The sequence below is a fragment of the Elaeis guineensis genome, chromosome 4, assembly GCF_000442705.2.
Source record: "Elaeis guineensis isolate ETL-2024a chromosome 4, EG11, whole genome shotgun sequence".
NCBI classification, from domain to species: Eukaryota; Viridiplantae; Streptophyta; class Magnoliopsida; order Arecales; family Arecaceae; genus Elaeis; species Elaeis guineensis.
The window spans coordinates 68,280,915-68,296,457 of NC_025996.2; the positions used below are offsets into that span (position 1 = coordinate 68,280,915).

Consider the following 15,543-nt stretch of genomic DNA (forward strand, 5'->3'; position numbering starts at 1 on the left):
TAGTTAGCCGAGCCATATTTGAGTGGTTGAACGCTTCTATACGAGCTTTTTCCTTTTTTTAAAAAAATTTATGAATTACAGGTACCTCGCTCGAGGGGTTGTAATGAAACTTTTGTTTCGAAAGAAACAACCCGGTCCCATAATTGGTCCACAACACACGGCCGGAGGAGGTAAGGAGCAGGATGTTGGCTGATATGAGCCGGATATATTCCCATATATATCAACTGTTACACTATCAACATATCGTGCAAGATTTCCTAATCTAATCCCCTTGCTCACCGAATTCACGTATCGTCGAAAATAAAATGGATCCCGGTCAATCTTGGTATCGGTCACTAACCGAAAATGATCCATATTTCGGCAATCAAAAATCTTGGTAAGGGCAAAACTAGGCCTGCAAATGGATCAGATCGGATCGGATCCTGAGTGATTCCGACTCGATCCAATTTTTTTAATCAGATCTTGATATTGGACCCATATCCATCCCGATAAAAAATCGAATCGGATCGGATCGGATCCATGACCAAATTTATTGATCCATTGGATCATTCGGATCAGATCGAGTCCATATATAACCCGACCCCAATCCATGAAATGCGGATTTGGTTCGGATCCGATTTAAGTCGGGTCGGATCACGGGGTTTAATTTATTTGAAACTTACCATCAATGAATACTAATGCTGGATGGTAATTAAGAAAGACTTCTTTTCTTTTTTTTTTTTCTTCAATCCTCTAACTATAATTTTTAATAATTAGTTATATTAGATAGCAGAGGGAAACCAGCGGTTTTTGAGAAGAGTCAAGATTCAGAAGTCCACACAAAAGAAGAAAAGTAAAAAAAAAAAATATGAATTTTATATAGTGATATAATTGTCCCAATCTAAAACATTATAAAAGAGGAATACTTTTACATAATTAAAAATGAGACTGCATATACTGTGGATGACACAACATCATGCATACTAGAGCATGCTTTGAAATTTCTTACAATCAACAAAAACGAATTGGAATTCAAAAAGCCCTCTTACTTTTGTACCTCATGGCACAATAAATATAAACTAGAAGATTTAGAAAATTGAGCTCAACAAGAAGCCAAAAGTAATCGAGATGCCCTTCATTTAAATTATCAAGAATCCATCCAATCTTTCCTCTTCAGATTGTTATACATATTACAACAGTCAGAATAAAAAAACTGAAGGGTTTGAAAAATTTTTAGTTTGGGAATCGGATGGGGAAGATCGAAGGGTTTAAAAAATTTTGGTACAAGCCCAAATCTCTATTGGGTGAGTCATTCTAACTGGATTCGAATTCTATGTTTGAGTCTAGATCGGATCGGATTGGATCGGATCGGGTTATATATCTTAAGATTCAAATTAACCCAAAAATCTCTACAGATTGGGTTGGATTGGGTCTAAATTCAAATAAAAAAAATAAATCTGATTTTTGAATTCGATCCAACTCCATGAACCTTTTAAATAGGTCTGTATTGGATCTAATCGAATTAGATCAGATCATATCGAATCACGGATCAATCTAACCCATTTACCGCCTTAGTTAGAACAGTGGTCCCATCGTGGCTTTTTTTATGCTTACTCTCCCTGGGCACGATCATCAGAGCGCCCCTGTTGCAGATAAAGGAGCAACGGTCAAATCCGAGCCCGAGAGCGGCCGCGATTGGAAGATATCAGGATGACGGTAAGGAGCGGCGGCCGCTGTGTGAGCAGTGGCACAGTTCGATTCGGTCCACCCGCTCCTTCCCTCCGCCGCCCCCCTCTTAGAGCTCCCCTCTTTCTCTTTCCCGTCCCCCGGATTTCTCCTACAAGGGACAGGGTGCCGAGGGTGTTCTATTGCTGCTCCAATGGACATCAGAAGGGAGGAGCCGAATCGAGAAGGGGGTTTGATTCTTCCTCTATATTGGGTGGAGTTGAACAAGGGTCCAGCGAGGAGGAATTCTTGGTCGTCAGCTTCTATAAGTTCGTGTTCATCCAAGACCCAGAAGCCGAGGTTTCCAAGCACCATTCTTTCCTCCAGGTGTTGGTTTGTTACTCTCTGCCTGTATCCGAAATAGATTTTCTTTTTTTTTTTTAAATGGATTTTTGGCCGATTTGTGTTCTTTCTTCATGATTGTTCAAATGAGAATTTGTATATGTATATATGTTGATGCACTGCTTTGTTCATTTTACATGTTAATTTAATTTTTGCACTGACATGTATGTTTCTTCATGATTATGTATTTATATAGTGTAAGGACCCTTGCGGGCATGTGATTAGTCCCTCATTGGCTATGCATTTATGTACTTATTCTATCTTTGTAACTTCTTTATTTCTAGGATCTTTTCTCACCAATCTCTCGACCTCTCCCTATTCATCATGAAATCATCCTTTTTTCAAAGAAAAAGAGAAAAAAAACTGCAATACCCCCTTCTGTTTTATCTAGCTTAACTTGCTTCAGCCTCCTTGCCCCTTCCCTTTCTCTTAGAGACAATTCCAATGTTGCACATGTTTTGCTTCTTTCAATCATCTACAGACGAGTTTAAATTGGCATGATATGAATAATACATGTAAATGTTTATTAAGCATTGATATAGATATGAGATATGGATGGGTGTGATTTGGATGCGCTATCACAACGTTTTGAAAAAAGTAGAACACTATAAGGCTAGGATGCAACAATGAATAAACGTGTATTTTATCCATAAATGTAAGAAAAGGGCGGGCCTTGGTGTAATGGTAAGGTTGCTCCATTTTAACTTGGGTGTCATGAGTTCTAAACACTGAAACAGTCTTGCACATGAGAAATAGTGCAATCTTAGTTGAAGAATGAAATTAAATTCTAAGTCAAATCCAATCTTACAGGTTTTTGATCCAACTGGATCTCTGATTGCTTTACTGGCTAGTCCGTAGTATGATCAACACAAAGACACTAACTTTTCACAATCTAAGAGCCTACGAGAAATAGTGGAGTAAGGGAGAAGGATTCTTGAATCCTAGAAACCCCAGAGATTTCTCATTGTTTTGTTTTCAAAACGTATCATCCCATTTCTCTTGTAGTTTTTGCTTCTTTTAAATGGGGTTGGGTTGTTATTATAACCATCCAAAAAAATTGCTGCATCATGGGAGTCTCATATACATCATGGGTGTTCCATATACCAACATTTTCGACTCGCACATGATGGGCTCGACTCATCTCCATTCATATTTTTCATCCATTTATAATAGGCAAATAGATCGTGCGACCAGTAAGTATTCAAGAGCTTATTTGTCATACACCTGTTAGAGATACATAACAGCTCATTGCCAAGAGATCAATGTACTTGCCATACCTCAGACTAATTTTATTACATCAGTCATAACATCTCTGCTGCTTTTATTAGCAATAGCATTAGGAGTATGTTTGACTTTTTTTTTTCACTACCATGTATTCACAATTGTGTCCTCTCCATTGATGATATAACTGATCGACCAGTGAATATGGGTATGGATGTAGAACAAAAATATAGTATTCCTTTCCTATTCGAGACTTTTCATTTTAAATCAGCTGCTTTCTTCGACATGTCCTGCCAAACTAAATCATACATGACCATTGGAGACACACTAAAGTAGCAAACGCTGAAATAAAATTTCAAAAAACATTCGAAAGTCCTTAAGGATAACAATAGCGATTATTGAATCTCAAGGATCTCACTCAGTGAAGAAGTAGGGATCCATTCTCTCACTTTTCTTATTAGTCGCATGGCACACGTGGTATGAATCATGTGCTACGGTGTTTATTTTCTTCTTAGAATGTATGTCATTTTTCAAAGAAACACTGTACAGACTTAAGTTCAGACACACCTTGGTGTCCAACTTGAATTCTTTTATACTACTATTCGAAAATTCATATCTGCATTCTAAACAGGCTAGATTGGATGGTGGGGATATCCATCTTGATCAAATATATAATAATGATCTCATCTTGATTCTCTTATCAAGGCGACATAAGTTTTAAGCTTAAATTCAATCTCTTAGCATTTTTGTGCTTAAAATGTCTCATCTTTGCATGCTCCTCAGCATCAGAGGTAATTACCTGTGTGAGAGGGTCAATCTCTGCCTGTTTGACATACTTCATTTTTGGTGTATTAAACAAAAATTTGCACATAATACTCATGTATGTGTGTTATTATCAATGGGCATTAAAAAAAAATGAATAAGATGATCATTTAATGATATGAATATTATATGTAACAAAAGTATATTTTCAAAGATACATAATAAATACTTGTTCATAAATTTCACATCACAGTCTACCTAGCCCCAATAATTTCACATGTTTCATATATATATCTCTAGCTATTGGCTTGGTGAGTGGATCCGCCATCATTTGATGTGTGGAAATATACCGTTATAGCCACTTCCTTTTGTGCTATAATGTCTCTTATAAAATTATACTTGGTATCAATATGTTTGGTTCTACAGTGATATTTAGGATCCTTTGTATAGGCTATTACTGTCTGGCTATATAGTGCACTGTTATCGGTCTTTTATTATTACTTAGCATTCCTAAATGCAATAGGAATCTTCTAAACCAAATAGCTTCTTGCATTGCTGCTGAACATGCTATAAATTTGGCTTCCATTGTAGATAAGGCTATACAGATTTGTTTCTTGCTACACCATAATATGATGTTATTATTTAGCAAGAACACATACCCAGACGTCGATTTGTGTTCATCTATATCTTCTCCCCCATCAGCATCAGTATAACCTTGCAAATGCAAATGGGATCCCTGATAGCAAGGGGAATAGTCTGCAGTGCCTTTTAAATATCTCAAAATCTTTTTAACAGTTTTTTAGTGCCTTTGTCACGGATTTGATTGATATCGGCTAACCAAGCCTATGGCATAACAAATGTCTGGCCTGATACACATTATAGCACACCTTAAGCTTCCAACTGTACTTCAGTATGGTACTTTGGACATTATTTTTTTTTCTTATGGACACTTAAGATACATTTCAAGGCTCAAGCACTTACCTTTTGCTATAGGAGTGTCAATAGAATTATAATCTTTCATATTAAAATATTCAAGAATCTTCCCAATGTACGACTCTTGTGAAAGAGCAAGGAGTTTTTTTGAAAGGTCTCGATGTATCTTAACACCAGGAATGTAATCCGCTTCATCCATCTCTTTTATCTCAAAGTTTTTTGAGGATAACGATTCCTTTATAACCAGGACAAATACTTTGTCATTTTCGGCCAACAAGATATCATCAACATATAATGATATTATTATAAAGTTCTCCATGGACCGTTTGATATATACACGGTGGTCCTTATCAATCATTTTAAAATTATAAAAGATTATCGCTCGATAGAATCTCAAATACCACTATTTAGATGATTGTTTTAGATCATATATAGAATGTTGCAATTTGCATACTTTATTTACTCTCTTGGGCTTTAATAATGAAATCCACTAATTGCTCCATATCGATTTTTTCATCTAGTTCTCCATTTAAGAATACTGTCTTAACATCCATTTGATGTAGTTTTAGATCTATTTGAGCTATAATGGCTAAAATTAAGTGAATTGAGGCAAATCTAATAATTGGAGAAAAAAGTTTCCTCAAAGTCTATCTTGTTAATGATTCCATCAGCCTTGCGCTTGATCTTGAGAACCTATTTGTTCCCAATTGTCTTGCATCCAGGTACAAGGTCTGCAAGTTTCCAAACTTGTTTTACATTCATAGACTCCATTTTTTCTTCCATTGCTTTCTTTTATTGTTTCTTTGCATACAAGATAGAGCCTCATGAACTATTTTTGGTTCATCACTATCTTATGGAGTGATCAATAAAGCTTCCCCTTTAATTTCAAAATGATGGTGGGGTATGCTTTTATGATTGCTTCTCCACAATTCAAATTCTTGTGAAACAAACTCACTTATTCGACCACTCCCACTTGATTCTTGAGGCCGAAACATCTCTTCTTGTGTCTCAATTTGTCAAAGATCGACAATATTTGATTCCTCCATTTCATATAAAGGAGTATTTTTGTCTATCTCATCTTTGCTCAAAAAATCATTCTCAAGAAAAATTGCATTCTGTGATTCAATTTTAGTCATGCTTTCGTCTGCTTGTTCACCTAGGAATACATAACCTTTTGAGTATTCCGAATATCTGAAAAAGATGTATTTTTTTCCTCTTGGATCAAACTTTCTATATTGATTAGAAGGATCATAAACATAGGCAGCAGACCCCTAAGGTCTTACATGACTTAGGTTAGGTTTTCTATTTGTCCATAGTTTATGAGGTATGGAAAGGATTGATTTCAAGGGTACATGGGTAAGTATATAGGCAGTAGTCACCCATGCATCTCTCCAACAGGAGATTGGTAGGTTTACTTATACCATCAATAGATCTAATCATTTCCAAAAGAGTTTTATTCCTTCTCTTGGCAACTCTTTTTTGCTGAGGGGTGTCAGGAATAGTCAATTGCTTCGTAATTCTTTTTTCATTATATAACTCCTTAAATTGTCCAGATAGATTAGAGCTGTCAATTTGGGTTGGGCCCGTCGGGTTGGCCCGCCCCGCCATGTAAATAGGGCAGGTTGGGTTGATATTTTAGCAACCCATTTAAAAGTAGGTCAAATGACCCGTCTTGTTTGGGTCGGTGAGTCGGGACGGGTCAGAACGGGCTGACCTGTTTCCTTTTATTTATACATATATATATTTCAAAAGAGGTTCTAATGTTATTGAAGAGATAATTGATGAAGAAGAGGAAGAAGATGAAGAATTGAATGATGAGGATCACAATAATGATATGGAGGATAATTTTTTGGGACTTTGATTTGCCTCTAAATTAGTTTGAAAATTGAAACTTAAAGTCTTTTAAATTTGGGTTGTATTAAGTAGTTAGTTTAAGTTTGACAATTTCATTTTATGGCTCTAAAAATTGAGATATGAGACTTTGATAGGTTGATTTAAGCTCAAATTGAATATGAAATTCAGTTTATATTACTGTTTACAGATTTTTTTTTTTTTGAATTTTGATGGGTTGGCCTGTTTAACCCGTGGCTTATGGTGGGTCGGGTCGGGTTGGAGTTTTTCCAATCTGTCAGTTAAACGGGCCAGCCCGCCCCGACCTGTTTAGAGGCGGGTCGGGGCGGGCCAGCCCGTCTTGACGGCTCTAGGATAGATATTCACGCCCATGATTAGTTCTCAAAGTCTTTATTTTCTTTTCTAACTAATTCTCTACTTCATTCATATATAGTCTAAAATATTTTAGTGCTTCAGACTTGTGAGAAATCAGATAGACATGACCATAATGCGTGAAATCATCTATAAATGTAATGAAATGCGAAGCCCCTCATCTTGTTTTCACACTCATTGGACCACAAATGTCGGAATGTATCAATTGTAGTGAAAATTTGGCTCTAGTTGCTTTGCCAAATAGTTTTCTAGTTGTTTTTCCAGCTAAACAATACTTACAAATGGGCATTTCCACATTGGAGGGTGACCCCAATAGTTTTTCTCTCGCTAATCTATTCATTCGATCTTGTGCGATGTGGCCTAATCTAACATGTCAAATAGTCATATCCATATTACAATTACTATTAGAGGCATGTAATGAAAAACAATCACTATCATAATTATACATATAGTATTCAACATCCATGACAATAAAACCATTCATTATATAATCAGAACCATAATAAATAGAATCATTAAACAAGTCCATACTATTAAACCTAAACTTCAAACTAAAACCTAAACCCAGAAGAACAACTACAGAGATCAAGTTTCATTGAATCTCGAGTCCATATAGGATATCATGTAGGAGCAATGATCGATCACCATGCAAATCCAATTTGCAAGTACCAATTCCTTTGATCTCAATTTTAGCATTATTTTCCATGTAAATCCATCTTGCTTCAGCTGGGATTCGACGATACTCAATAAATATTCCTCAGTCTCTAGCTACATGATCTGTGACTCCTGAGTCTACAATCTATAAAGGATAAGATTCAGTAAGCAATATTGAGCTAGAAACATATATATATTATCGAGAAGCAAGACTAGATGTTATCTTCTTTTGCACAATCACGAACAAAATAATTCAATTTGCCCGAATTGTAATACTTCATCTTGGCCCTATCTTTTTTTCTCCCAAAGTGCTTACCTTTCTTCTTGCGTTGGTCATGTTCTTCTTGGATGTAGGTCCACCTTCTTTTCTCTTCCTTTTCCTGTTTCAGTACCTTTTGCGTTTAGAGCCCGAAGCCCTTTGGGAGCTAGATTCGACCACAAAGGCCTGCCAGGAAACCTCGCTGCTACAAGGTGCTCATCTTTAAGTTGCACATGACGGGCAACATCGGTGAAGATTTTGATGCTTTTATTATGGGTCAGATTAACCTTCATATACTCCCAGTTATTAGGAAGGGAACAGATCACAGCTTGCACTTGCTGCTGATTGGAGCGAAAATGTCCAGCTGATTTCAACTCAATAATCATATTTGACATCTCCCTTAGGTGTTGCTGAATTGTATGATTGGGGTACTTTTTGTAAGTGTCAAACTTGATTGTGAGCTGCCTTAGTTTGATTACCGATGTGCATCCAAACTTTTCCTTCAAGACATTTCATATGGCATAAGCAGTCGGATACTGCTCGTACTCATATAGCAGATCATCATTCATTGAGCTTGCTAGAATGCCTCGAGCTGTGAAATCCACCTTTTTCCAAGCTCAGTATGCATCTTGGTCTCTCTTACTTTAAGTAGAATTATCCTCATCAGGATCTGTCATTTCATGGTGTATAGTTTTCTAAGACTTCTTGTTTGTCAAGCACATATTGGATTTCACATGCCAAATATTATAATTATCACCATTTAGCTTTTCATCTTTATTCAGGTCAGCAATAATAATTTTCGATGCCATGGAAAATCTAGTACAAAGAGACATACATGTATAATGTCAATACCCAAACACAACATACATTTGATTTTGCCAATGAGATATAATAAATCTATGATAATTTAACATAAGGCATAGAGTCGAAAGTTCACTATGTTCCCAATCATCGTCTATTACCCTAATGGTCAATTATCACAAACTTACTCCTATTATAGCAAAATACCAATTCTAGATGAAAAACATTACAAGTGTTCAAGTTATTTAGAACTCCCACTTGAAATAAGCATACACCAAAATTAATAATAAAGACAACATATATATTCAAATTTAAAGTTGCATGCTAAATAATAGATGAATTTTCATACATAAAAAATAACATCCATCTATTTACATATCAAATATGCATTATAACAGTAAATAAAATATTTAAAATAAATACATTTCTAATACAAAGAACTAACGATGAAAGTATCAAACTCTCCTAGGGATAAACTTATTAATTTCTTTAAGGATACACTTATGTGTCATCTTGGAATTTTTGCTAAAATAATGTTTATTTTAAAATATTTTATCAAAATAATGCTGTTACCAAACTATTTACTAAAGTACCGTCCGAAGAAAAGATGCCCTATCATAGGGCAACTTTTCTTGCGGACTCACCAAATCCAACGCCAGGTTGGCATGCCCGCATCACATACAAAGTCACCTTGCTACCTCTCGTGCGCCCATCTCCGTCTCCCTCTCCGTCTTGTGCGTCCATCACCCTCTCCTCCCTCTCATGTGTCACTCGCGGATGACCTGTCTCCCTCTCCCTCTCCCTCTCTCTTTCCCTCTCGTGCATGCGGTCGGGCAGATCTCCCTGTCCCTCATCCTCTTATGCGTGAGGCCGAACACGTCTCCTTGTCCCTCTCCCTTTCGTGTGTGCAGCCGAGCAAGGAGCCCTCTCCCTCTCTCTCCCTCCCCCTCGTGCGTGCGGACAGCCTCTCCCTTCCTCTCTAATGTGTAAATTTTCGATTCATGCGACTGGACAATATTTGGTTGTACCTATTGAAGATGATCAGATAATATATATCGTCTTGGGCATCCCATCATAGGGGATTTTTCTGGCAGTTGAAATTTTTGTTGAGTCAGTAGCGGTAGGAGTTTCGAATGGTGATAAATAATATGTGAGTATGTCTCAACCTGTATCTGCTCCACTTACGTAGTCAGGCATGGGGGATCTCTACTTGATGCATCTCTAATGGCCGATGAAGCTGGATATGAGTATGGAGGCATCCCTGCATGTACCATTGGTGGACTAGCAGCATCCGTAACTGATAGTCATCAGTGCATGGTAAGGGACGAGGCTACGTATCAACATTGGAGTAATGCCGCATTTGATGATGCGGGGGCTGATTCTAGTTATGTGGCAGCTATCATGGGGCATGTGGAGTATGAAGCTAACAAATTTATATCACTTAATCAGCCACATGCATGTCATGCTCGGGTTGGAGGATTGAAAATCGTAGTGGACAATGCAACTTTATTCGAAAATAAAACCACTGTTAGTTATGATCCTAATCCTACTGATGACGAAGATGAGGATAATGATGCGGAGTTTGATGGCAGTGATAGTGGGGAGTCCAGTGTGGAAGAGGATGTCCCACCATACGAGGCTCTCCTTGTTCTTGAATTTAGGCTGGTTGATGCGTCCGACGACGATGAGGTCGCATCCCATGGAGCATTGCTAGAACATCCATTTTTTTATGGAAATGAAGAATTAAGAAAGGGAATGGTATTCGGATCGAAATAACAGATCCAACGTACCATGAAATAGTATGCCATTTGCACCCATCATTTCTTTTAAAGTCGTCGAGTCAGATAGAGTTAAATAGAGCGTCATGTGTAAATAGTCTGATACTTGCAATTGATATCTCCTTACATTCTTTCGGACCAAGATGCAGCGATGAGAGAATATGGTATATAAAAGGCCACACACATGCTTGAATACAGATGTGATGCAAGATCATCTATAGCTTGATGCATGCATGATTGCTAATATCATTAGAGGATCAGTTAGGGCAGAGATATCCATTTCCATATCAGCTTGCCAAGCTTATGTACGTGATACATGACAGTGCGAGGCATCTTACAGGAAGACATGGATAGCTAAATAACTTGTTATGGGTGAGCTGTTTGGAGATTGGATGGAGTCTTATAACACCTTGGGTCCTTGGCTAGCTGCAGTTTGTCGTGCTAATGAGGGGCCATAGTAGATTTTGCAAAAATTCCTATGACAGAGCTAAACATAGAGGTGTTCCAGATAAGATTAGACATGCAATAGTAGCACGGAGAAGGGAGGCCGACAGGATGTTCACAGATAAGATTAGACGAAAGCTAAATGGACACCAGCCAAAGTCTATGGAGCATGGTATGGTTAAGTACAATAACCAACTGAATTTATATGAGATTCGATTGAGACGAAGGTATTATAGCCCCGATCAATCTGATTATACACAGATAATCGACTTAGGGGAGCGCACATGCATATGTCGGAAGTGGCAGTTACTACACTATTCGTGCTTCCATTTGTTTACTGTATGTGCCAGTGAAAACTTGGACTGGAAGCAATTTGTTGACGGTAGTTATACTATTGCACATTATGAGCAGTCATATGCACCACCTTCCATCCCCAAGAGCAGGGTTTGCCGTATCAGGCCGAACCGCCCGGTATGGGGCGTACCGAGCCGGACCGGTCCCTTATCGGTCTGGTTCGGGCCTATTTTTCGGAAAATGACCCCGAACCGCACCGAACCGCCCAGTTCGGTGTGGTTCGGGCCCATACCACCCGGAACTGGGTGGTATAGCTCGGTTCGCCGTCGGTTCGGGGTGAACCGAACCGTACCGTCCAGGGGACCATTTCACATGGGGGAGGGGGGAGGGGGAAAGATGGGGACCTTTTCATGTGGTTGGGGGGAGGGGGGAGGGAGGGGGGAGAGAAATGGGTGTGGCCCACTTCACATGGGGGGAGGGCCTGGTGCCTTCGGTGTTCTTTGAGAGTTCTCAGAGAACACCCATGGCCGTGGGTAACTTAATCGTTGAGATCTCTAAAAAATTAGAAAAGAAGGCAAAATTTCGTGAAATTGGAGGAGTGATTTGAGAAGAGGCTGATCTTTGGTTGGAGGTAAGATAATCTGTTATTTTGTTAGTAAATATTTTATTTTTATTTTTGTTGTTAGAAATAGGATAAAAATGAGGTAAAATAACAATAAGAGAAAATCATGCTAAAATCTTATGATTTTGATATGATTTAATTATATGTGATAGATCTTTGGAAGATCTACATGATGGCATCAAAATTATTAATTTTTATTAATTATATATTTTTTAAATATTTTTATATATTTATTCATTTAAAAATTAAAAAAATAAATTTAAGAGAAAAAAATCAGAGTTTGGAAATCATGTTTAGAATGATTCAAGCTACTTAAATCTAATCTCAAAATTTTTTTAAAATATTTGAAATTAAAAAATTATTTTTTGAATTATTTAAATTAAAAAAATTAATTATAAAATAAAAAATATATAAAAATAGTGTTATATTTTAGTTAATTTAAAAATATTATCTGAAGCATATAACATATTTATTTTGAATTTATAAGTTTTAAAATAATTATTAAAATAATTTTAAAATTATATATAATTATTTTAATTATCATTAAATTATCGTGTTTTGTTATACTTGCATATATTTTAATTATATATATACTGCAGACGATCTTACACGTGGAGTAGGGTCCATGGATGTATCTGGATCATTCTCGTATTATGGATCCTATTATCCACAGCCACCTTATGATTCATATGCATATGGTGCATCCGAGGCATCTTCTAGTGGTTACTACCCTATGCAGCTTGGAGCATCTTACGGATCAGATTTTACTACTGCATATTTGGATGGGCTCCTCCATAACCGTACCATCATCTCGAGAATACTTCTCAGAGTCAGAATTTTAACGAGAGATCTGAGATGTCTTACAATTCAAAGAGGATGCCTTATGGGATGATGAATATTCGAGAGTACGGTGCAGCTTGGCTAGAGGGTTGGACTGATATCCCTTCAGACTATGTTGATGATCTAGACATCTACGAGCATCACAGACATTCGACAAAAAATTAAATGCAGAGTACATCTTAAGGTTCGTATATCAGTTATTGTGCTTTGTACTTAAATATTTAGATACATTTTAATGCGTATTTTATATATTTTTTCTTTAGTTTTAAGATGACATAATTGAAATATAATATAAATAAATATATGTTTGAAATTTTGGATCAAGTGTCTTTTACCGCAATCTAACTCCAAATTGAACCCAAATATGTCAATAATATGCAATATAATGCCATATTAAGGTTGTATTTATCAATTATTAACTTTAAAAATTCAAATTAAAAATTTAAAAATCGAAAAAAATATTGTGTACCGGTACGTCTAGGCGTATCGTGTGTCGGTACGGTACGGTACCGGTACCATACTGGTCCGGCACCGGCACACCGTCCGGTACCGGTACAGCAAACCTTACCCCAGAGAATTCACGTTATTAGCTTGAGTGGACTGCACCTAGACTCATACCGCACCTATCCACAAGATGAGATGGAAAGGGACGTCTACAATCGAGGAGGATGCGAAATAATATGGATGCAATGGAGTGCCAAAATATTGTATGGTGTGGATTGTGTAAGGAGATAGGTCACTATCGACAAAGATGCCCCCAACGACGTTGATTTATGTATTTGTTCATATTATATAGATTGTATTTATGTATCATTTGTGTTTTCTTTAAAATATTTTGGTTATGTAATCATGTCGTGTAAATGTTTGAAAAAAATTTATGAAACAATCCTATGTATCATTTGTGTTGCTTATCATCTTTGATATTTCTTAGTAGTAAGATCATCTTTTCATTTTGTGCCTTAGACATGATAGGTTCAGACTCGGATGTTCATCCGGGGCCGATAGATCCTACCTGCTGTATCTCTAGATTCGATACTGCAGTGATTGATATATTCTAGAAAGGACTTAGGGCCCCTATGTTGTAGACATAGAGGCTCGACCATCATGCGCATCTGGTGGCTACATGAGAGGATCCGGGAGTATCTTCATACCATAGATTTTTATAGAATGTTTAGAGTTTGCGATATATAGTTTGATTAGGCCCTCATCACAGCCATGGTAGAGCGATGGCGTCAGGAGACTTATATTTTTCACCTGCGCGTCGGGGAGGCGACAATCACTTTGCAGGATGTTGCCGTTCTTCTTGGATTATGGGTGCATGGGTTTGCCATCACTGGTGCTGCACAAATTATCTAGTCAGATCTATGTGAGGAGTTACTTGGGATTAGACCGTCAGAGGTGATGTTGTCGGGATCTTTGCTGAGATTTCATTGACTTCGCGATACGTTCCACCACTTATCGGATGATGCGGATGATGAGATTATGTAGAGGTATGCACGAGGTATGCCGATCAGATCAGCATGTATGGAGGACACAAGCACCTTTTATTTGCTTCGACATCATGGAGATCTATTGTTCGGAACGTGTGATGCGATAGTTTGGCATGTATTAGAGCATCCCCTCACCATGCGACACTCGTGATGCTCTCCACAGTTTGGATCGATAAGGACAGTATTGCCATGATTGGGTTCGACAGCATCGAGAGCATATTGACGCATAGGAGCTGCGGGAGGATTTGATTGTGGCTGGTCCACCCATGCTCTCTATGATGGATTATTATGATCCATATCTGTAGTGGACAAGAGCATCACTAGGTGATTCATCTCACCATTGATGAGTGAGCGGCCCGAGATAAGGTTCCGTCTTTCGGACAACATGATGGATATTGTGGTAAGTACATTTTGCTTTTATCTCATTTTATTATATTGTTATTGTTATACTTATGAATAATATTTGTTTTCTTTTTCATACTGATAGTTTCAGAGGATCACGTCGCTATACCACCGGACAAGGAGCGACTTCCATTTGGTTACTGTTGGATGCAAGGATCGAGCACTTGCCGATATTATAGACGGTCTTATCGACATTATGCGAGTTGTCTCAGAGGATAGACGATTTCAGATTGTGCCATCGGAGGATGATCCGAGTACCTCATTATATGCCTAGCATACCTCATATCCTGATTTTTCGGACTTCGACCTCCCTATAGATGATGTATTTATATCATAGAGGATGAGCGAGCCGGGAGATACGTCGTACCAACCTAATGAGCAGCACATCGATCCGCATGGGAGGGCTAGAGGTAGGGGTCGATTGAGAGTTTTTCGAGGTAGACGTCAGGCACATATTGATACGTTGACCACGCCAGCACCTCCCTCCCCACTGGTCGATACTGTGTCTGAGCCATCACAATAGCGGCCAGAGGTGACACACGTTTACGAGAGGTGGATGCGAAGGAGGTCCTAGTATCTTGATATATACGCCTTTCGATAGTTGTGATATTTGTACATATTTTTTTTGATAAAAAAATTTGTTATCATCAACTATTGGATTACATTATTTTGAAATTAATGTTATAATTTTTTTTAATCTGAATGCACATGTTACAATTTTTGTTGGTTGTGCAAAAAATTAATTGTTGAGCTTGTTACAGGTTATATGATTGG

General features: G+C 37.7%; 1 protein-coding gene across 1 annotated transcript in view; it reads left to right on the forward strand.

Annotated features, from left to right (window-relative positions):
• Nucleotides 1–1,613: 1,613 nt before the first annotated feature.
• LOC105034976 (rhodanese-like domain-containing protein 8, chloroplastic) overlaps nt 1,614–15,543 on the forward strand; it is a 51,859-nt gene continuing 37,929 nt past the window's right edge. The window contains 1 exon segment of the mRNA XM_010910344.4: nt 1,614–2,031. Within this exon segment, the coding sequence (XP_010908646.2) occupies nt 1,690–2,031 (342 nt within the window). The 5' untranslated portion in view covers nt 1,614–1,689.